This window comes from Suncus etruscus, chromosome 13, assembly GCF_024139225.1.
Source record: "Suncus etruscus isolate mSunEtr1 chromosome 13, mSunEtr1.pri.cur, whole genome shotgun sequence".
NCBI lineage: Eukaryota > Metazoa > Chordata > Mammalia > Eulipotyphla > Soricidae > Suncus > Suncus etruscus.
Window position 1 is genome coordinate 18,138,344 of NC_064860.1, and position 24,730 is coordinate 18,163,073.

Below are 24,730 nucleotides of genomic sequence, written 5' to 3' on the forward strand. Positions count from 1 at the left end.
TTTCATAAACATACATGACTTCCCTACATGAATCATGAATTTCCCATCAAAGCAATTGAAAGTCAGGAAGTGGCTACAGAGTGAGATTTCAAACACATGGTAAATAAAAATGATTCCTTAGACATAGACAGGCATACATCATGCGTTGTCATTCAGTTGGCTCTCCTCTAAATTGGAGGAGCTCTGTTTCATTCTATATCCATAATTTTGCCTTTCACCCTGAGAATAGTTCCTAAATGGGTGAGGCTTAGGATTTTGATTGTATTTACTGCTTTCTTTTCATTTATTTTTAAACTCTTTCATTTATTGATTTATTGATTGATTGATTTTTTTGGGCCACACCCGGCGGCATCAGGGGCCACTTCTGGCTCTGCGCTCAGAAGTTGCTTCTGGCTTGCTTGAAAGTCGCTTCTGGCTTGGGGGACCATATGGAACACCAGGGGATAGAACCATGGTCTGTCCTAGGATAGTGCGTGCAAGGCAAATGCTTTATGCCCTGCGCCACTGCTTCAGCCCCTCGCTGTGCTATCTCTTTGGCCCCTGCTTTCTTTTCTTTTTCTTTTTTCTTTCCTTTCCTTTCCTTTTTTTTTTTTGTTTTTGTTTTTGTTTTTGAATCACACCTAGCAGTGCTCAGAGCATACTTCTGTTTCTTCACTCAAGAATAACTCCTGGGGGCCGGGAAGGTGGCGCTAGAGGTAAGGTGTCTGCCTTGCAAGCGCTAGCGTAGGACGGACCACGGTTCGATCCCCCGGCATCCCATATGGCCCCCTCAAGCCAGGGACGATTTCTGAGCTCATAGCCGGGAGTAACCCCTGAGCATCAAACAGGTGTGGCCCAAAAACCAAAAAAAAAAAAAAAAAAAAAAGAATAACTCCTGGAGGTGCTGGAGAGACCATATGGAATGTCAGTCTGGACTCCACTTAACAAAGAACCCTATTGATTCAGCTGAAAGAATAGTTCTTTGACATGAAAGCAGATTACCTGCTTATCAGAGAAGGGTGTTTTGTTTAGGGTGTATTATTTATTTCATCTATTTATTTATTTTGGTTTTGGGACCATACCTGGCAGTGCCTAGGGCTTGCTTATAACTCTGTGCTCAAGGGTAACTCCTGGCACTGCTCAGGGGAAACCATAAGTGGTGCTGGGGACTGAACCAGGGTTGGTCACATGCAAGACTGGCACCTTATTCCCTGTAAAAAAACTCTTTGGCCTTTCCTTTAATTATGAAGCCGGTGAATGTAAGGTAGGGTAGCTTCTCTTTGGAAGTTCCTAGCTTGCAGGGCTTCTTGTCAGCCCAAGGAGATGCTAGAAATGGAATAGATTCTTCACAGCTCTTCCTGCCCACATGCTATAGAATATTCTTCTGCTACAGCTTCCTGGGCCACACAGTCTTTGTTCCCCAAGGGCATGCTTGCAACATGACCCAGTGAAATGGAAAATTTGAGTAACTGGGTAAGTAGCCAAGAAGGGACCAATGACTTTTCAATGGAGCCATTTTTTCCTCCTGACCCCTTCTCAGGGACTGTGTCAGGCAGAATGCTCATGTCCCAGAAATCAGCACTTTTCCCCATCCTGCCTTCACTGTCCCACATTCCTGCAAAATTGCAGACTCAGCCTGATCTCAGGAGCAACTGGGACCAAAAGAGGGTTGGGCAGGAGGTCTGGAATTTTGGCGGTATGTTGGACCTCTCTTGCTGTTGGACCTGACAGGCCTTCCCAGGTCATGGTGGCCAGCTGGCCACCTTCTCCACTCCATGCCTGACCCAGGACCGCAGGGGGTACCTCACCCGGCTGGGAGGTGCTGAGCTCTGATGAGGAACAGCACTTTAGAGAGACTAAAATGTATTGCAGCTCACTTGCTCATGTGCAGAGTTGCTATCAAGATATCCCACAAGCATACATTTTAGGCAGTTGGGCAGCTGGTTATTGTTGGTCCCGGGCCCTCAAAAATAAAAGAAAATATATCCTAGTCCAGCAGGTTCTGAGGTTTCAAGTATGGCTCCCCCTTGCTCATGCCCTCTTCATCCAATGAGATGAAAGTGCTGCATATAATCTGGTTTCAGGGTTACCTGGGAAGCCAGTGGGCTGAGACTGTCCATCCATGTGCCATACTTGGATACTAGTATCTACACCCCCTTCAAGAACTGCCAGTTTTACTCTAGTGTTTTATGTGCTGACAAGTTCCAGAAAGAGTTGGTTGTCTCAGGTATATGAGTGGGTTCATGCTATGGAGGGTAAGAACATGTTTGATCATGCCTGACCTGGATTTAGTCCCCAGCACCCTATGTTTTCTTCTGAGTCCCTTCAGAGTGATCCCTGAGCACAGAGCCAGGAACCCATCTTGAGCACTGGCCTACCAGAGCCTCCCCTCAAAAAATAAAGTTTTCTCTCTTTTTTGAACAAAGGATCTCCTTGGTCTGAAGAGGTGGTACAGAGGTTCAGGCCCTTGCCTTGCATGTGGCCCATTTAGCTATTCCTGGTTTGAATCTCTGTACCATATGGTCCCCTAAGTACTTCTTTGGGGGTAGTCAGTCCTGAGCATAGAGCTGCAACTGGACCCCAGGCCTTCCAGGTGTGATCCCAACCACCCCCATCTATCCCCACCCCCATAAAAAGAGTATTAGAAAGGACCCCTTTTAAAAAATGTTACAAACAGAAGTGTCTTTTAAGATGGAGGTTCTGGAGCTTAAGAGATAGTACAGCAGTTAAGGTACTTGCCTTGCGCACGTCTGACCATATGACCTGGTACCCCATATGTTTCCTCGACTACAACCATTGAGTATTTACTGAATGCAAAGCTAGGAATAACCCCTGAGCATTGCTAGGTGTGGCGCCAAACAAACAAAAATAAAATAAAACAAAACGGAGGTTCCCTTCAGTTTATGCAAAGGGAAAACCTCGTTTTTGTTTTGGGGGCCACACCTAGTAATTTTCAGGGCTTCAGGTCTTACTTCTGGCAGTGAAATCAGAAATCACTCCAAGGTACTATATGGGATGCTGGGATCGAACCCAGATGGGCATGTGCAAGGTAAGCTCCTTCCCTATTCTATTGTCTCTTTGCCCTCTGCTTCATGTTTTGGGTTTGAGTCAACCACCACTCTCAAAATGTGTCCCGCCAATCCTTTTGAAACCGAAGCAGGAAGAGGTAAATTATAATGTTTTCCATTGTGTGACTGTCAGGGACAACAGCGATGCAGGAGAACACAGACTTTTGAGAGACAGCTCCAATTCAAAGGGCACCCAATTGGCCACAGCTAATAATTAGGGCCTTCTCAGTGTCACCCTCAAAATGTCAGCATTTCCCCAACTCTTCCCTGAGACATCGGCAGCTGCACCGGGATAATGATGAGTCCTTTCACACAGGGATGCTCCAGGCGCCGTGAGCGGGAATTTTTAGAATCCCTTGGCACAGAGTTAAAAAGAAATTGACCTGGATTCCACCAACCCCTATAAGGAGAGTAAATAAATAAAATCAGCATTTTGCCTTGCAAGACCCTCAGGGCTTTGGCAGAGAAAGCAATGTCTGTCCCCGAATAACTATTTTCATCTTAGGAGTTTTGAATCCCTGTCTGTCCTTTTAATTAATTAATGTATTTCTTTGGTTTCTGTTCACCACACCCTTTATAATTAAAACAATCCCACTTTCCCCGTGCACAGAGTGTGTAGACCACACAAGTAGAACTGTCCACAGAAGAGATTGTCATTGGTTTCTCTCTGAAATCGGTCCAGTTCTGGGCGCCCTCAACCAGGATCTGCCAGAGCAATGGACTATAGGTTCGACCTTTTCTGACCATCAATTCCTGGACAAACTATAGTCCCAAACTGTAGGCTGGACCAAACAGCCCTGGAAGCTTTCAGGTTTCACTTACAGGTCAGCAACCTTTCCAATTCCCAGTCCTCCAATTTACTTATACCCCACCTCCTGCCTCAGTGGCTCTCAGAGAGTGTTTGCTTACCCCACTTCTAATTATTTGGTTCAGGGTAGCTCTGTGGGTGACCATAAATTCTGCAAGAGATTCCCAAGCCCTTATTTTACAACAGTGTCTCCACACCCTGCTTGGAAAGAGAGAAAATAAAGTTGCGGTGGAGAAGGGGAAAAGGGAGCTGGAAATATGCTTTCTAGCTCCTGTGATAACTGAAACTGGCCTTTCAAATCTGAGCATAGAGCTTGGTTGGCTGGGAGGTGAATTCCCAGGGTATTTCTCACCCCTGTGCGTTCAAAGGGATCTAGGTCTGGCCCCTTAAGCTCCAGCTCTGATAGCAGGATAGGGAGGATGTGTCCTTGAGCCCTCCCTCCTCAAAGGAAGTTTAAGAAAGGCTTGCTGTTTCCCTATTTTAGCTGGGAAAACAAACTCAGGTCAATTAAAAGAAATAAAATAGGGACTGGAACAATAACACAGCGGTAGGGCATTTGCCTTGCATGCAGCAGACTTAGGACAGACCTGCTTTCGATTTCCTGCATCCCATGTGGTCTCCTGAGCCTGCCAGGATCATTTCTGAGCACACAGCCAGGAGTGGCCCCAGATGTGGCCCAAAAACCAATCTGTTGGGTGCAGGTCCTGGAAGAGGGACTGGACTTCTCTGTGCCTCAGTTTCCTCATCTGCCATATGTAGATCATTGGGTAGTCCCAAGGATAGATTGAAACCGCAGCGGAAAAACCTTTTCTGTAGGTGCTTGGGTAATGGTAAGGAGGAGGCGGCTGGAAATGGCTGGTAACTGGCCCATACTTAGGACTAGTGTCTCAGGAGTATGCTCAGTACTGCCCCCCTCCCTGCATGCTATTCTTTTACTGTGCTTCATAAGAAAGAGACCCTGAGCCCAAGGCTCCCTTCACCAACTGAAAAAATAAAACTAAAAGGCTTCATATAGTCTAGTTTACCTTTCAGAATTATTCAAGGTTTCTGTAACCCACTTGTATTTTTTTCTCCTTTGTCATTTGAATGGAAAATGGATACTGCATGTCCCCTTCAGTTAAAACATGGAATGTTATTTGAGATGACATGGGGATCAAGTCTGCACAGGGGACAGCATCGGGCAAGAGGGCTAAATTGGAAGGATCACCCATGTTCTCTTCAATGAATGAGCGAACTAATCAATACATTTTGTTTCTGTGCCATTCTTTTTTTTTTTTTTTTTTTTTTTTTTAATTTTTTTTTTATTTAAACACCTTGATTACATACATGATTGTGTTTGGGTTTCAGTCATAAAAGGAACACCACCCATCACCAGTGCAACATTCCCATCACCCAAGTCCCAAATCACCCTCCTCCCCACCCAACCCCCGCCTGTACCCTAAACAGGCTCTACATTTCCCTCATACATTCTCAATATTAGGACAGTTCAAAATGTAGTTATTTCTCTAACTAAACTCATCACTCTTTGTGGTGAGCTTCCTGAGGTGAGCTGGAACTTCCAGCTCTTTTCTCTTTTGTGTCTGAAAATTATTATTACAAGGGTGTCTTTCATTTTTCTTAAAACCCATAGATGAGTGAGACCATTCTGCGTTTTTCTCTCTCTCTCTGACTTATTTCACTCAGCATAATAGATTCCATGTACATCCATGTATAGGAAAATTTCATGACTTCATCTCTCCTGACAGCTGCATAATATTCCATTGTGTATATGTACCACAGTTTCTTTAGCCATTCATCTGTTGAAGGGCATCTTGGTTGTTTCCAGAGTCTTGCTATGGTAAATAGAGCTGCAATGAATATAGGTGTAAGGAAGGGGTTTTTGTATTGTATTTTTGTGTTCCTAGGGTATATTCCTAGGAGTGGTATAGCTGGATCGTATGGGAGCTCGATTTCCAGTTTTTGGAGGAATCTCCATATCGCTTTCCATAAAGGTTGAACTAGACAGCATTCCCACCAGCAGTGGATAAGAGTTCCTTTCTCTCCACATCCCCGCCAACACTGTTTATTCTCATTCTTTGTGATGTGTGCCATTCTCTGGGGTGTGAGGTGGTATCTCATCGTTGTTTTGATTTGCATCTCCCTGATGATTAGTGATGTGGAACATTTTTTCATGTGTCTTTTGGCCATGCGTATTTCTTCTTTGTCAAAGTGTCTGTTCATTTCTTCTCCCCATTTTTTGATGGGGTTAGATGTTTTTTTCTTGTAAAGTTCTGTCAGTGCCTTGTATATTTTGGAGATTAGCCCCTTATCTGATGGGTATTGGGTGAATAGTTTCTCCCACTCAGTGGGTGGCTCTTGTATCCTGGGCACTATTTCCTTTGAGGTGCAGAAGCTTCTCAGCTTAATATATTCCCATCTGTTAATCTCTGCTTTCACTTGCTTGGAGAGTGCAGTTTCCTCCTTGAAGATGCCTGTAATGTCCTGTAGTGTTTTGCCTATGTGCTGTTCTATATATCTTATGGTTTTGGGGCTGATATCGAGGTCTTTAATCCATTTGGATTTTACCTTTGTACATGATGTTAGCTGGGGGTCTAAGTTTAATTTTTTGCAAGTGGCTATCCAATTGTGCCAACACCACTTGTTGAAGAGGCTTTCCCTGCTCCATTTAGGATTTTCTGCTCCTTTATCAAAAATTAGATGGTTGTATCTCTGGGGAACATTTTCTGAGTATTCAAGCCTATTCCACTGATCTGAGGACCTATCCTTATTCCAATACCATGCTGTTTTGATAACTGTTGCTTTGTAGTACAGTTTAAAGTTGGGAAAAGTAATTCCTCCCATATTCTTTTTCCCAATGATTGCTTTAGCTATTCGAGGGTGTTTATTGTTCCAAATGAATTTCAAAAGTGTCTGATCCACTTCTTTGAAGAATGTCATGGGTATCTTTAGAGGGATGGCATTAAATCTGTATAATGCCTTGGGGAGTATTGACATTTTGATGATGTTAATCCTGCCAATCCATGAGCAGGGTATGTGTTTCCATTTCCGTGTGTCCTCTCTTATTTCTTGGAGCAGAGTTTTATAGTTTTCTTTGTATAGGTCCTTCACATATTTAGTCAAGTTGATTCCAAGATATTTGAGTTTGTGTGGTACTATTGTGAATGGGGTTGTTTTCTTAATGTCCATTTCTTCTTTATTACTGTTGGTGTATAGAAAGGCCATTGATTTTTGTGTGTTAATTTTGTAGCCTGCCACCTTGCTATATGAGTCTATTGTTTCTAGAAGCTTTTTGATAGAGTCTTTAGGGTTTTCTAAGTAGAGTATCATGTCATCTGCAAACAGTGAGAGCTTGACTTCTTCCTTTCCTATCTGGATTCCCTTGATATCCTTTTCTTGCCTAATCGCTATAGCAAGTACTTCCAGTGCTATGTTGAATAGGAGTGGTGAAAGAGGACAGCCTTGTCTTGTGCCAGAATTTAGAGGGAAGGCTTTCAGTTTTTCTCCATTGAGGATAATATTTGCCACTGGCTTGTGGTAGATGGCCTTCACTATATTGAGAAAGGTTCCCTCCATTCCCATCTTGCTGAGAGTTTTGATCAAGAATGGGTGTTGGACCTTATCAAATGCTTTCTCTGCATCTATTGATATGATCATGTGGTTTTTATTTTTCTTGTTATTGATGTTGTGTATTATGTTGATAGATTTACGGATGTTAAACCAGCCTTGCATTCCTGGGATGAAACCTACTTGATCGTAGTGGATGATCTTCTTAATGAGGCATTGAATCCTATTTGCCAGGATTTTGTTGAGGATCTTTGCATCTGCATTCATCAGTGATATTGGTCTGTAATTTTCTTTTTTGGTAGCGTCTCTGTCTGGTTTAGGTATCAAGGTGATGTTGGCTTCATAAAAGCTATTTGGAAGTGTTTCTGTTTCTTCAATTTCATGAAAGAGTCTTGCCAAGATTGGCAGTAGTTCCTCTTGGAAAGTTTGATAGAATTCATTAGTGAATCCATCTGGACCTGGGCTTTTGTTTTTCGGCAGACATTTGATTACTGTTTTAATTTCATCAATGGTGATGGGGGTGTTTAGATATGCTACATCCTCTTCCTTCAACCGTGGAAGATTATAAGAGTCCAAGAATTTATCCATTTCTTCCAGGTTCTCATTTTTAGTGGCGTAGAGTTTTTCAAAGTAGTTTCTGATTACCCTTTGAATCTCTGTCATATCAGTAGTGATCTCTCCTTTTTCATTCCTGATACGAGTTATCAAGTTTCTCTCTCTCTCTTTCTTTGTTAGGTTTGCCAGTGGTCTATCAATCTTGTTTATTTTTTCAAAGAACCAACTTCTGCTTTCGTTGATCTTTCGGATTGTTTTTTGAGTTTCCACTTCGTTGATTTCTGCTCTCAGCTTTGTTATTTCCTTCTGTCTTCCTGTTCTTGGGTCCTTTTGTTGAGCATTTTCTAGTTCTATTAGCTGTGTCATTAAGCTACTCAGGTAAGCTCCTTCTTCCTTCCTGATGTGTGCTTGCAAAGCTATAAATTTTCCTCTCAGTACTGCTTTTGCTGTGTCCCATAAGTTCTGAGAGTTTGTGTCTTTATTGTCATTTGTTTCCAGGAACCTTTTTATTTCCTCCTTGATTTCATCTCGGACCCACTGGTTATTGAGCATGAGGCTGTTTAACTTCCAGGTGTTAAAGTGTTTCTTCTGAGTCCCTTTGGAGTTCACAAATAATTTCAGAGCCTTGTGGTCAGCGAAGGTAGTCTGCAAAATTTCTATCCTCTTGATCTTATGGAGGTATGTTTTATGTGCCAGCATGTAGTCTATCCTGGAGAATGTCCCATGTACATTGGAGAAGAATGTGTATCCAGGTTTCTGGGGATGGAGTGTCCTATATATATCCACTAGGCCTCTTTCTTCCATTTCTCTCCTCAGGTCTAGTATATTCTTGTTGGGTTTCAGTCTGGTTGACCTGTCCAGTGTTGACAAAGCCGTGTTTAGGTCCCCCACAATTATTGTGGTGTTGTTGATATTATTTTTCAGATTTGTCAGCAGTTGTATTAAATATTTTGCTGGCCCCTCATTCGGTGCATATATGTTTAGGAGAGTGAATTCTTCCTGCTCTACGTACCCCTTGATTAATATAAAATGTCCGTCTTTGTCCCTTACAACCTTCCTGAGTATAAAGTTTGCATTATCTGATATTAGTATGGCCACTCCAGCTTTTTTATGGGTGTTGTTTGCTTGGATAACTTTTCTCCAGCCTTTTATTTTGAGTCTATGTTTGTTCTGACTATTCAGGTGCGTTTCTTGTAGGCAGCAGAAGGTTGGATTGAGTTTTTTGATCCATTTAGCCACTCTGTGTCTCTTAACTGGTGCATTTAGTCCATTGACGTTGAGAGAAAGAATTGTCCTGGGATTTAACGCCATCTTTATTTCAAAATTTGGTGTGTCTTTTGGGTAGTCTTGTCTTAGATTAGGTCTTTCAGTTTTTCTCTTAAGACTGGTTTTGTGTCTGTGAAGTTTCTGAGCTGTTTTTTGTCTGTGAAACCATGTATTCTTCCATCAAACCGGAAAGTGAGTTTTGCTGGGTATAGTATTCTGGGTGAAGCATTCATTTCATTCAGTCTTGTCACAATATCCCACCACTGCTTTCTGGCATTGAGCGTTTCTGGTGACAGGTCTGCTGTAAATCTCAGGGAAGCTTGCTTGAACATGATTTCCCCTTTTGATCTTGCTGTTTTCAGAATTCTGTCTCTATCTGTGGGATTTGTCATTGTGACTAGGATGTGTCTTGGGGTGGTTTTTCTGGGGTCTCTTTTGGTTGGTACTCTTCGGGCATGCAGGATTTGATCACATATATTCTTTAGCTCTGGAAGTTTCTCTTTAATGATGTTCTTGACCGTTGATTCTTCCTGGAAATTTTCTTCCTGGGTCTCTGGGACTCCAATGATTCTTAAGTTGTTTCTGTTGATCTTATCATAGACTTCTATTTTCATCTGTTCCCATATTGTGACAAGACTGAATGAAATGAATGCTTCACCCAGAATACTATACCCAGCAAAACTCACTTTCCAGTTTGATGGAAGAATACATGGTTTCACAGACAAAAAACAGCTCAGAAACTTCACAGACACAAAACCAGTCTTAAGAGAAAAACTGAAAGACCTAATCTAAGACAAGACTACCCAAAAGACACACCAAATTTTGAAATAAAGATGGCGTTAAATCCCAGGACAATTCTTTCTCTCAACGTCAATGGACTAAATGCACCAGTTAAGAGACACAGAGTGGCTAAATGGATCAAAAAACTCAATCCAACCTTCTGCTGCCTACAAGAAACGCACCTGAATAGTCAGAACAAACATAGACTCAAAATAAAAGGCTGGAGAAAAGTTATCCAAGCAAACAACACCCATAAAAAAGCTGGAGTGGCCATACTAATATCAGATAATGCAAACTTTATACTCAGGAAGGTTGTAAGGGACAAAGACGGACATTTTATATTAATCAAAGGGTACGTAGAGCAGGAAGAATTCACTCTCCTAAACATATATGCACCGAATGAGGTGCCAGCAAAATATTTAATACAACTGTTGACAAATCTGAAAAATAATATCAACAACAACACAATAATTGTGGTGGACCTTAACACGGCTTTGTCAACACTGGACAGGTCAACCAGACTGAAACCCAACAAGAATATACTAGACCTGAGGAGAGAAATGGAAGAAAGAGGCCTAGTGGATATATATAGGACACTCCATCCCCAGAAAGCTGGATACACATTCTTCTCCAATGTACATGGGACATTCTCCAGGATAGACTACATGCTGGCACATAAAACATACCTCCATAAGATCAAGAGGATAGAAATTTTGCAGACTACCTTCGCTGACCACAAGGCTCTGAAATTATTTGTGAACTCCAAAGGGACTCAGAAGAAACACTTTAACACCTGGAAGTTAAACAGCCTCATGCTCAATAACCAGTGGGTTCGAGATGAAATCAAGGAGGAAATAAAAAGGTTCCTGGAAACAAATGACAATCAAGACACAAACTCTCAGAACTTATGGGACACAGCAAAAGCAGTACTGAGAGGAAAATTTATAGCTTTGCAAGCACACATCAGGAAGGAAGAAGGAGCTTACCTGAGTAGCTTAATGACACAGCTAATAGAACTAGAAAATGCTCAACAAAAGGACCCAAGAACAGGAAGACAGAAGGAAATAACAAAGCTGAGAGCAGAAATCAACGAAGTGGAAACTCAAAAAACAATCCGAAAGATCAACGAAAGCAGAAGTTGGTTCTTCGAAAAAATAAACAAGATTGATAGACCACTGGCAAACCTAACAAAGAAAGAGAGAGAGAGAAACTTGATAACTCGTATCAGGAATGAAAAAGGAGAGATCACTACTGATATGACAGAGATTCAAAGGGTAATCAGAAACTACTTTGAAAAACTCTACGCCACTAAAAATGAGAACCTGGAAGAAATGGATAAATTCTTGGACTCTTATAATCTTCCACGGTTGAAGGAAGAGGATGTAGCATATCTAAACACCCCCATCACCATTGATGAAATTAAAACAGTAATCAAATGTCTGCCGAAAAACAAAAGCCCAGGTCCAGATGGATTCACTAATGAATTCTATCAAACTTTCCAAGAGGAACTACTGCCAATCTTGGCAAGACTCTTTCATGAAATTGAAGAAACAGAAACACTTCCAAATAGCTTTTATGAAGCCAACATCACCTTGATACCTAAACCAGACAGAGACGCTACCAAAAAAGAAAATTACAGACCAATATCACTGATGAATGCAGATGCAAAGATCCTCAACAAAATCCTGGCAAATAGGATTCAATGCCTCGTTAAGAAGATCATCCACTACGATCAAGTAGGTTTCATCCCAGGAATGCAAGGCTGGTTTAACATCCGTAAATCTATCAACATAATACACAACATCAATAACAAGAAAAATAAAAACCACATGATCATATCAATAGATGCAGAGAAAGCATTTGATAAGGTCCAACACCCATTCTTGATCAAAACTCTCAGCAAGATGGGCTGGAGGGAACCTTTCTCAATATAGTGAAGGCCATCTACCACAAGCCAGTGGCAAATATTATCCTCAATGGAGAAAAACTGAAAGCCTTCCCTCTAAATTCTGGCACAAGACAAGGCTGTCCTCTCTCACCACTCCTATTCAACATAGCACTGGAAGTACTTGCTATAGCGATTAGGCAAGAAAAGGATGTCAAGGGAATCCAGATAGGAAAGGAAGAAGTCAAGCTCTCACTGTTTGCAGATGACATGATACTCTACTTAGAAAACCCTAAAGACTCTATCAAAAAGCTTCTAGAAACAATAGACTCATATAGCAAGGTGGCAGGCTACAAAATTAACACACAAAAATCAATGGCCTTTCTATATACCAATAGTAATAAGGATGAAATGGACATTAAGAAAACAACCCCATTCACAATAGTACCACACAAACTCAAATATCTTGGAATCAACTTGACTAAATATGTGAAGGACCTATACAAAGAAAACTATAAAACTCTGCTCCAAGAAATAAGAGAGGACACACGGAAATGGAAACACATACCCTGCTCATGGATTGGCAGGATTAACATCATCAAAATGGCAATACTCCCCAAGGCATTATACAGATTTAATGCCATCCCTCTAAAGATACCCATGACATTCTTCAAAGAAGTGGATCAGACACTTTTGAAATTCATTTGGAACAATAAACACCCTCGAATAGCTAAAGCAATCATTGGGAAAAAGAATATGGGAGGAATTACTTTTCCCAACTTTAAACTGTACTACAAAGCAACAATTATCAAAACAGCATGGTATTGGAATAAGGATAGGTCCTCAGATCAGTGGAATAGGCTTGAATACTCAGAAAATGTTCCCCAGAGATACAACCATCTAATTTTTGATAAAGGAGCAGGAAATCCTAAATGGAGCAGGGAAAGCCTCTTCAACAAGTGGTGTTGGCACAATTGGATAGCCACTTGCAAAAAATTAAACTTAGACCCCCAGCTAACATCATGTACAAAGGTAAAATCCAAATGGATTAAAGACCTCGATATCAGCCCCAAACCATAAGATATATAGAACAGCACATAGGCAAGACACTACAGGACATTACAGGCATCTTCAAGGAGGAAACTGCACTCTCCAAGCAAGTGAAAGCAGAGATTAACAGATGGAAATATATTAAGCTGAGAAGCTTCTGCACCTCAAAGGAAATAGTGCCCAGGATACAAGAGCCACCCACTGAGTGGGAGAAACTATTCACCCAATACCCATCAGATAAGGGGCTAATCTCCAAAATATACAAGGCACTGACAGAACTTTACAAGAAAAAAAAACATCTAACCCCATCAAAAAATGGGGAGAAGAAATGAACAGACACTTTGACAAAGAAGAAATACGCATGGCCAAAAGACACATGAAAAAATGTTCCACATCACTAATCATCAGGGAGATGCAAATCAAAACAACGATGAGATACCACCTCACACCCCAGAGAATGGCACACATCACAAAGAATGAGAATAAACAGTGTTGGCGGGGATGTGGAGAGAAAGGAACTCTTATCCACTGCTGGTGGGAATGCTGTCTAGTTCAACCTTTATGGAAAGCGATATGGAGATTCCTCCAAAAACTGGAAATCGAGCTCCCATACGATCCAGCTATACCACTCCTAGGAATATACCCTAGGAACACAAAAATACAATACAAAAACCCCTTCCTTACACCTATATTCATTGCAGCTCTATTTACCATAGCAAGACTCTGGAAACAACCAAGATGCCCTTCAACAGACGAATGGCTAAAGAAACTGTGGTACATATACACAATGGAATATTATGCAGCTGTCAGGAGAGATGAAGTCATGAAATTTTCCTATACATGGATGTACATGGAATCTATTATGCTGAGTGAAATAAGTCAGAGAGAGAGAGAAAAACGCAGAATGGTCTCACTCATCTATGGGTTTTAAGAAAAATGAAAGACACCCTTGTAATAATAATTTTCAGACACAAAAGAGAAAAGAGCTGGAAGTTCCAGCTCACCTCAGGAAGCTCACCACAAAGAGTGATGAGTTTAGTTAGAGAAATAACTACATTTTGAACTGTCCTAATATTGAGAATATATGAGGGAAATGTAGAGCCCGTTTAGGGTACAGGCGGGGGTTGGGGGGGGAGGAGGGAGATTTGGGACTTGGGTGATGGGAATGTTGCACTGGTGATGGGTGGTGTTCCTTTTATGACTGAAACCCAAACACAATCATGTATGTAATCAAGGTGTTTAAATAAAAAAAAAAAATTAAAAAAAAAAATAAAAAAAAAAGAAAAGAAAAGAAGGAAAAAAAAATAAATGGAGACAACAACTTCAATAACCACACCAAAGCAAAGAAATTGATAAAAAGTAGATAGGTAAATAAAAATAAATAAATAAATAAATAAAAATGTTTTGTGCTTTTTGCCTTTTTTTCCCCCTCCTGCACAGGCACAGTAAATATTGGGGTCATTCGAAAAGGAATTCTCTTGGCCTAAGAGATACAGGGTTTCTCCACCCTTGGAGTATATTGTCATGGGATTTTAACTATAGACTCTGTTCAGCACCCCTTGGTGCTTTCATGGTATTTGGAAGACTTCTGTTTCTAGAGTTCTCAGTATCTGCACAGGTCCAGGAGTGGAACTTATGATGAAGTCTTTGTGGTTCTGGAAGTTCTGTTCCCTCAGTGTCATTTTAATTCGACTTCTGTGGTTGGTGGTCTTTTTTTTTTTTTTGGTTTTTTTTGTTTTGTTTTGTTTTTTTGTTTTTGGGCCACACCCGGCGGTGCTCAGGGGTTACTCCTGGCTGTCTGCTCAGAAATAGCTCCTGGCAGGCACGGGGGACCATATGGGACACCGGGATTCGAACCAACCACCTTTGGTCCTGGATTGGCTGCTTGCAAGGCAAACGCCGCTGTGCTATCTCTCCGGGCCTGGTTGGTGGTCTTGGTCTTTGCGCTGATCCTAGGATGGAACCCAGGATAGCGTCTTTCGTTGTGTTTACAGAAGACCTATTCGGTTGCAATTGTCTCAGCCAGACCTTTGAACCTGGATATCATGGTTGTTGTGCTGGTCATAGCTCAAACCCTACACTAGGGCTTTTCTTATTGGTCCCAGGATACATACAGTCTGGTCATGGTTCTAGCAGCCAGTCATCTGTAAATCACAGTCTTGGCTTTTGGACAGACCAAAGGGTGATGAGTCTTCTGATTTTGTCTTATTGTTAGCTGCTCTTAGATCAAGTTGTTCCCATTTTCCTCGTTGTCAGGATATCATATTAGAGCTGGCAGTTGCTGGTGTCCCGATAATATTAAAGATGTTCCTATTGGGATTTGTTTCCTGTAGCTGTTGTGAAGAACTGTGTCGTTTCTAAGTCTGGGATCCAGGGTTCAAGGCTGGATGGATGGCGTCTAATCACCTGGGGTCTAAGTTGGGTAATGGTGCTTTTTTGCATGAACTTTTGGATAAGCTTCAGTAGAAGAATAAATTTCTAATAAAGGACTAGAGAGAGAGTATATAGGGGAAGGTGTTTGTCTTACATTCAGCTGACCTGGTTTATTCCCTGGATCTGCATGTAGTTTCCAGAATTCCACAAGAAACAATCCCTAAGAACAGAGCCAGTCAGAGAGCTGGCTGAGAGCACTGCTGAGTGTGGCCCCAAAGCAAAAATAAATGAGTGAATTAATTCATGATTAGTTAATGCATACTGCCTCTGAGGTGAAACAATGATCAGAAAATAACCCGCTTCTTCTAGATATTTTAGATGGTATTGCCAAGATATGAGTCATGGGCCAAAATTTCCATTTTTGTCACTTGCATCTTAAGACATTCTGTATAATATTGGTATTGTCTTCTACTTGCATGCACTGTGAGCGAACACACATGAACTAGCTACCCTTTGCTGCCATGGTATTTATTGCAAGCCTTTATTAGTAGTGCAGTTTCTTATCAGTCAGATCTCCCACGCTTTATAGGTGTTGAGCTACCATAACAGCACAGCGAACCCTAGTAACCCCACATTTTTATAGCTGATGACTTCACCAGGACTTGTCTAGACTCTGTAAAATCACAGCATGTTAGAACTGGGAGCAATCTAGCAAAGCTTCTGTAATTGAGATCCTGAGCATTCTCTTTGCCATTATAGTCATAGTTGTAGGGGTTCAGGGTTAGGAGTTCCAATGACCTCAGTCTGGAAACCCATAGGCTTGATGCTGGGAAGGAACTTGCGTCTATTTGGGATGCCAGCACAAAACAGACTCTGGAAATAATAGCACAGAGGGGAGGTCAAGCTGGTATTTGAGCATATTGTTAGTAATATTGTTAGTATAGAAAAACAACCCTGGAGGTTCCACTTGAAAAAAGTCTTTCCAGTCACTATGCTTATAGCCTTGTGGATTGAGTCTTCTGGTCACAGCAATACTGACTTAAGACAAAAAAAAATATGCCAGGGGCCATTTCTTTGCAAGCCAAGTCCTTATGCTCTCCAGCAGTTGCATCTCAAATATTATTTGCATTGGATTTATACAGCCTCCCAACTTGCATTCATGTGAGTCAAAACAATGAGTCAAATAGAAAACAAATACAAACTTTGTAACTGATTGTTTAGCTCTCCTGGCTATGGACATGTTCCAACTGGATGTGATTTCATGAGAAACTGAACTCTCACCTCCCTGCTCTACTGGCCTTCTGCTAAGGCTAAGAGCAGAATGGATCTCAAGGATCCTAGGGGCCTGTTTCCTTTGATTGAAATCTATTTAGTCTGGGCACCTTGTCTCTGAAAAAGGGTTTTTGAAGTCAATTTAAACCATCACAATGGGGGGGATGGCTGCTCCATTTCCTGCACATCCACATATTAGCAGAACTTCTCGTTCATTGGGCCAATATGAAAAATAACCTAGTGTCAAGATTCTGGAGAAGTCTCTCCTTTTTTTTTTTTTTTTGGTAGGGAGAGGGGCACACCTTGTGGCGATCAGAGGTTTCTTCTGGCTCAGAAATTACTCTGCAGCAAAATACCACTCCTGGGACCATGTGGGATGCTATAGATCAAACCCAGGGTTCTAAGTGCAAGGCAAATGCACTCCTTGCTGTGCTATTGCTCTGGCCCCAGGAGGAATCTCTTGAAACTTTATTTTCTGGGAGCAAAACTCCAGTGATTTGTCCATGATGCAAAGTTGTTATGTGGAATGTTCTTTGCCCCCATTCTATGTGAAGGAACACATCACCAGGGCCTGTATTTCCATCTCTCTCTCTCTGCAGGAAGCAGCTCTTTGCAGGCAGATCCCCATGGAGGCTGAGATGCTGGCCACAGTCCAGGCTGCTGTCAACCCTCCTCCCACCATCACCCCAGACATGAGATCTATCACCAACAATAACTCAGACCCTTTTCTCAATGGGTAAGTGAACACTAAAAAATGATTTATCTTTGCTTCCTCTGCGATGGCTGGGGTATCAGGGTGAGGATGGAGTGAGAACACAGAGGAGGTGGCAGAGAAGTAGAAAGTTGGGGGAGTGGTCTCCCATCTTTTCAGTGGGACTCTTTGTGTGGTGATGGGTGGAGTCTAGATTGGAGGTGGGGAGCATTTTGGATGTTGAGGTACAAGGCTGGACCTTGAAAATTACTTAATGTCATTAACTAATGTGACTTCAGTAGTTTTAAAATTATTTTTAACTGTTGATATGAACGGATTTATGGAAAAGAATCAATTAAAATCTCTATAGAACAATCCCCTGACTAAAATAATGTTCATAAAGAAATAATATCATTACTTGAATGGAAATTTCTTGCTTCTGCATCTGGGATCTCATCCTGAAGATTATTTTAAGATGGAAGGTGGGGCCCGAAGAGATAGCACAGCGGCGTTTGTCTTGCAAGCAGCCGATCCAGGACCAAAGGTGGTTGGTTCGAATCCCGGTGTCCCATATAGTCCCCCGTGCCTGCCAGGAGCTATTTCTGAGCAGATAGCCAGGAGTAACCCCTGATCACTGTTGGGTGTGACCCAAAAACCAAAATATATATATGGAAGGTAAATAGATGTTGCTTTTCTTTTGTTTTTGTTTTTGTTTTTGTTTTTACAAAGCTCCATTTTATTGTCATAGATTCCACCCCTTCTTTCACCTGGGACATGGATTTGGAAATCTTCATTTCCAATAACATTGGGCAGGTCATAACTGGGTTTTCATAGCTATCTTTCTGTTTTTCTCTACAAATTGAATTTGTATTGCACTGAAAGAATATTTGTTTGCAAGCTTGTCTCAGTTTTAGGAGTCCAAATTCACACTGCTTCACAATAGAACCCTCTAGAGCCATTGGGCCCCACAATTCCCTCTGCCCCTCTAGTCCTAGCCATGATGTGACCAGAATTGAAGCATTTGCCTGGTCTGGATCTGTTTAGTGACTTTGTGTTCATCCTTCAAATTGTGTCCCTCGCTCAGTCCAGCCGCCTCTGACACCCTCCTCATCTGAGCATGGTGCTGTCTTTACGTTCTATATTTCCTCAGTGACTGTCCTGAATGTGTCTCTCTCTGCATCTCCAGGGGTGCCTACCATTCTCGGGAACAAAGCACAGACAGCGGCCTAGGCTTGGGGTGCTATAGTGTGCCCACCACTCCCGAGGACTTTCTCAGCAATGTGGACGAGATGGACACAGGTAGGTGCCAACTCCAGCCCTCTCTCTCTGCTACTTCCAGTTCACAGATCCCACCAGAATCTCTGCATCTTCATAGCCACAGAAAGTGCAACTGAAAAGGGCAAAGCAATAGTGCAGTGGGGAAGAGTGATTATATTGCACATGGTAGACCTGGGTTCACCCCATAGGTTCCACAACCATACTCAGAAATAGTGATCCCTCAGGGGCAAGGAATAAACCCTGAGTATCAGTGGGTGTGGTACCCCCCAAAAAGAGAGAGATTGAGATTTATTCTAAACTAAGTAAATACTGGAAGCCCTGTTCCCTTCCTGAGAGTCCCAGGACCAAGAGAAAACCTGTCCTGGGTCAGGTTAGTTCTTGTGTCTCATCAGAAACATCTTTCGCCTGCCCTTCCTGCACTCTAACTGCTCTGAGCAATTCGAGAGTCTCTCAGCACCTCTGCAACTGTTGGAAGTGGTCCATTCACCTCTATTTGATTTAGATAGTTGTTAGATTACACATTATTTTATGCAAAACAAAGATCATCCCTGGTTCCTTTGTATGTTTGTTTTATCTAGTTTTACCTTAAAACCTGGTAGGACAGGCTCAGGATAGCCTGAGGTTTTTGTCCTTACTCTCTCCTTATTCCCCCACCTGGAGTAGTCTCTGAACTCAATAAAAAAGAGTTCTGGCAGGCAGCTTGCTTTGCATATGAGGTAGTTGCCAGACTACCTGTATTTCACCTTGAGCCTGTTTCAGACCTATTCACTCAGGATTGGAAATACAACGCTTAGGGTAATTTTACAGATAGTGGTTGAAATGTTGAGAGATGAGTGAAATGTTTTCAGCTCAACACCAGAGCTGCTTCTTTCTTTCCACTGACCGGCATTACGTGAAGATTGTTAGCAAACCCTTGGCCTGTATCTTGGGGACCTTTAAGAAAAGAAAACCCAACTGAGGGGCTGGTGGGAGAGAGAGTCCAGGGGCTAAGGAATTTGCCTTGTATTTGTCAATTTGTCAGCAGACCAGGGTTTGAACCCCACCACTACATGCCCTCAGCACTACCAGGAGTAACCTCCAAAGCTCTCTGCACACATCAAATCATAAACAGGGACTAAGGAGGAGAGAGCTCAAAGGCCCTGCATGCATGCTTTGTCTACAGCAGCCCTGGGCTTGAAACTCTAACTACTGCTCTATTAGTAGCTTCTCAGCATCCTGGAGTAGTCCCTTTTCCCAAACAAAACAACTGATGTGGCCTCCTTGGATCCTTTTCTAGGAGAAAATGCAGGCCACACGGTCATGAACATGAACCCACAGCAGAACCGATTTCCCGATTTTCTTGACTGTCTTCCGGGCACGAACGTGGACCTCGGCACATTGGAATCTGAAGATCTGGTCCCACTCTTTAATGATGTGGAGTCCGCTCTGAACAAAAGCGAGCCCTTTCTCACCTGGCTGTAAGCATTGTCCTGGCCACTCAGATGCCACAGCTACTGACTCCCCAGGCCCCTTGGGTCATCCAATACTCGGAGCTGAGCAAGGCTTGCAGTTGACCCTCCTGCCCTTCCCCTGCCCTTCCCCGTCTCCTACTCCTGCCTTTGCCTGCTTCTGGCCCGAGTTACCAATCGGAATCGATGCCTGGAATCGATGGACAATCAATTGCAGCTACGCATGAATGAACCTTGTTTTTTCTGGGTCTGCAAACCTGATGATCCGTGATGGGCGATGTGGGGTTGAATAAGCGGAATTCACTCCCTGTTTGGCTCTCTGCCACCTTGGAATTCTGCATCATGCGTCTAGTGGCATTTGCCTGCCATTGATTGGAACCCACCCAATCACTGAGCACAGGCTATGAAATCCAGCAGGTGATTTGGTCCAGAAAATGTCCATGAAATTAGATCCAACTGATTATTCAGAAGCTGTTCATGACAGTAGTACCAAATGCTTTGGAAACATATTGAGCTTTAAGAACTCTGTATGGATAGTACACTTCTGCTCTAGGGAATGCTATGTAGTTTTGAATCCCTTTCTGATCCTGGTGGTTCTTTTAGATATTTCTGCCCAGGCACATGACATTTTACTTAGTGTAGATAAAAAGTTGTTTTTTTTGTTTTTTTTTAAGCGTTTTACTGCAGAGTTTACTTCACTCCGTCCCAATAGGAGAGAAGAGAGGCCCCGGTTACTCAACCAAGGGCAAAAAACTTAGGAAAGAGACCAGTTGGTGACTCTTTCCAAGTCTTTTTCTCCACCAAGTTCTTGTAATGAGCAAGTTGGATCTTTCAATGGTCACCTTTTAAAATTGGAGTTTTCACGCACAATCACTTTGTCGCAGATGAGTGAACACAAGGACAGCCAAGTTTCATTTGCTTCTTAGTTTTTTTCACCCATCCAGCTCATACTTTTGTCCTGTAAAAGTATTGTGAGAACATCCTGGCAGCTCTGCTTCCCCCCTCATGCACTTTGAGGTTCGCCACTGATCCTGGAAGCCTTGGAGTCTAGTCAGTTTTGCTTTCAAGATTGCAAAAATGGCAAAAATGATTTCCTCTAGGGCGGTGTCTGAAGGATGAAGCCAACCTCTGCAGATGTGAAACTGCCCGCCTTGCGCGGAGGGTGGAGGCATAGGAGACTGAATTCAGTCCAACCAATTCCTAAGTACAACCTGCTAACCCCCTTTGCTACCATTGGTATACAAAGGCATGAACTATGTATGTACTCAATACCTCTTATATAACCCTGTCCCTCCAAATTAAAAACCATTAACTTTTAAGGACTGAGAGTGAACACCCTGTTAGTTCTCTAGGCTTGCAGGCTACCTGCATTGCCGATGAAGTCCTGACCGTTTCATATTTTGAACTGATATTATTTATAATCTCTGAATTTTCTTCCTATCTCTTTGGAATGACATTTTATCATTCAGGTCTCTGAGTGGAAGTTCTCCATTCCCAGGGGTACTGACTCCCCAAGGATCTAGGATCAGATCATGGGCAATGCTGCCCAGCAGAGACAAGGAGGATCCTCTGATTTGATGGAAAGGAGGCAAGTGCAAAGGACTGTGGTGGAGGTGAAGAGAGGGCATGACGTAATGGATTCTAGTGGTAGAGGGAAAACAAGTGAGTTCAAGGAGCCCCAGATTCAAGGAGAGATGCCCCAGAAGAACAAAGCAACATGTGATTCCTGCCTCTTTTCTCTTCCCTTTAGAGTCTGTTGTAGATGAAGTAGGTTCAGTGTGAGGATTAGAACAGACAAGAGCATCACTAGCAGGTGCCCCAAGGAGTCTCTTTATCCTGAGATGTTCCATGTCCCCCTTGACTCCCTCTGTGTTCCGGGAGAGATGAGGGTAGATGTGTCTGTTGCTAGTAAATTGAAGAGAACACAATTTCTTTTTCATTTTGGTTAGCCATCATTGGGGGTGGGGAGGGGAGAAAGAATCATGCATTCTTTGAAGAAAAGAAAGGAAGAACAAAATTGCAGCAGGAGATATAACAAAACTGAGCAGTGTTACTGTATTAAAAGATATTTTTATAGATTCGTTTTCAGGTTATTAAATGTAAGAGAAACAGATACTCTTCTTTAAAAAAAAGAAATAGTAAATTCTGGATGATTTGTATTATTGATTTTTATAATTTCCTAGTAAGCTGTGGCATTAGAAAATATTAGGATTTTTAGTGAAATTAGTTGGCACATTTAGTAATGGACACAACAAAATGTTTTTTCATAATGAAATGTGGACCCTGAGGAAGTGTTTGCTACTAGACAAGCCTGATATAAATTGTTCATTTTCAGGGTTATAAACAATGGCCAATGTCAATGAACACTAAAGTTAGAGATGTCAAGTAAAAAAACTTTTTAAAAGGTTTATCCCTATATTGGAAGTATTAAAACTCCTGAAGAAATCCTTATACGGTGCTATTTATACTGTTTTTTTATTATAAAACAACTGCCTGGACAGCTAATCTTTGTAGTCTGAAATCAATCAATTTCATTATTTTATTCTTCTGTTTTTCATTAAAAATATATAAAAATTAAAATAATGTTAGCTCTGGGAAGATAGTATAGCTAGCAGGTGGTGCACTTGCTTTGCATGCAGCTGACCCAAGTTCAATCCCTGGCACCACATATGGTCCCCTAAGCACTGCCAGGAGTGATCTCTGAGTGCGCCGCCAGGAGTAAGCCCTGAGCATTGCTGAGGGAGTTCCCAAACAAACAAACAAACAAACAACAACAAAAACACCTCTAATAATTTCATATAAATAATAATAATTTCAAGATTGTTTTTTCCTGATAAAATACTTTCCTGGACATAAATACTTTGCCAAGAACATATTTGCAATGCTGTATAATCTAAGTCATGGGTAGTGTTTCACAATAGTACTTAGGATTTGAAATAACAGTTTTTGGGGACCGATTTCACAAGATAGGGAATCACAGGAAATGGAGCAAAAACATTGGGGGTGCTCTGCACCCCAGTCTAGAAGGAAAGCTTTCTGCAATGGTGATGGGAGAGGACAACGTACAGCTGGCGAGCAGTTGGGTTCTTATGAGCTCTTGAACAAGCTGCTCCTGTAAGTGTGATATTGATGAGAGAAAAAAAATAAGCTGTTCCAAAGGGAAAATGGAGACTAACTGGGATAATGGGGGATTGATGGAGACTGTTTCCCTAACATACATTTAACTCCAAAACAAATGTACTTCATTTTGTGATATGAAGCATGTTTTTCGTGGAGAGGGAAAGTCCTGTGCAATTCCATCAACTGGTCTTGACTCCGCTGATTCTGTGTAAGAAAAATAAATGCAATTGAATTTCTGCTGTGAGTCTTTCTTTGTCTTTCCCTGGCTGTGCAAGTCCCATTGAAGGCTGTGGGTGACTCTTGGAAGACAATGAGAAAATGATAAGCCAACATGTGGAGGATCAATCATTTGTTCATTTATATTCTTTTTTTAATACAACTTTTTAGTTGAATCACCATGAGATACACAGCTACAAAGTTGTTCATGATTGAGCTTCAGTCCTACAATATCCAACACCCATCCTGTCCCTTCACCGGTGCACATTTTTTTTCCACCAATATCCCCAGTTCCCTTTTCCCTCCTCTCTGCACTTCCCGCGCCTACCTCTAATGACAAACATTGTCATTTTCCTTCTCTCTCTTCCATCTATTTCCTTTTAGACACTGTGGTTTTGCAATACTGTTACAGAAGGTGTGGTCTTCAGTATTCATAATAGCAAGAGAATTGTTTTGTATCTGATTTGAAGTCCTCATTTGTGATTCCTTCCTCCCTTCCTTCTTTCCTTCCTTCTTCCCTACCTTACTTTCTTCCCTTCCTTCCTCCCTCCCTTCCTTCCACCCTTCCTTCCTCCCTTCCTCCCTCCCTTCCTCCCTTCCTTCCTCCCTCCCTTCCTCCCTTCCTTCCTACCTCCCTTCATCCCTCCCTTCATCCCTCCCTTCCTTCCTCCCTCCCTGCCTCCCTTCCTTCCTCCCTCCCTTCCTCCCTCCCTCCCTTCCTTCCTCCCTTCCTTCCTTCCTTCCACTCTCCCTCCTTCCCTTCCTCCCTCCCGCCCCCTCCTTCCATCCTTCCTTCCTCCCTCCCTTCTATCCTCCCTTCCTTCCTCCCTTTCTTCCTCCCTCCCTCCTACCTTCCTTCCTTCCTTTCTTCCTCTTTCTCCCTTCCTCCCTCCCTTCCTTCATTCCTTCCTTCCACTCTCCCTCCCTCCTTCCCTTCCTTCCTCCCTCCTGCTCTCCCTCCTTCCATCCTTCCTTCCTCCCTCCTTTCTATCCTCCCTTCCTTCCTCCCTCCCTCCTCCCTCCCTTCCATCCTTTCTTCCTCCCTTTCTCCCTTCCTCCCTTCCTTTCTTCCTTTCTCCCTCCCTCCCTTCGTCTCTCCCTCCCTTTCTCCCTCTCTCCCTCCCTTCCTTTCTTCCTCTCTCCCTTTTTCCCTCCCTCCCTTCCTCCCTTCCTTCTTTCCTCCCTTCCTTCCTCTCTCCTTTCCTTACTCCCTTCCTGCCTCCCTCCCTTTCTTACTCCCTTCCTTCCTCCCTTTCTTTCTTCCTCCCTCCCTTCCTTCTTTTCTTTCTCCCTTCCTTCCTCCCTCCTTTCCTCCCTCCCTGCCTCCCTTCCTCCCTCCCTTCCTTCATTCCTTCTACCTTTCCTCCCTCCCTCCCT

The 24,730-nt window shown here is 42.4% G+C and overlaps 1 protein-coding gene across 1 annotated transcript in view; it reads left to right on the forward strand.

Moving 5' to 3' along the window:
- The window catches only part of WWTR1 (WW domain containing transcription regulator 1), a 137,777-nt gene extending 117,587 nt beyond the window's left edge, over positions 1-20,190 (forward strand). The window contains exons 5-7 of the mRNA XM_049785345.1: positions 17,200-17,336; positions 18,478-18,590; positions 19,846-20,190. Of these exons, the coding sequence (XP_049641302.1) occupies positions 17,200-17,336; positions 18,478-18,590; positions 19,846-20,030 (435 nt within the window). The 3' untranslated portion in view covers positions 20,031-20,190. The remainder of the gene's footprint in view (positions 1-17,199; positions 17,337-18,477; positions 18,591-19,845) is intronic.
- The last annotated feature ends 4,540 nt before the right edge of the window (positions 20,191-24,730 follow it).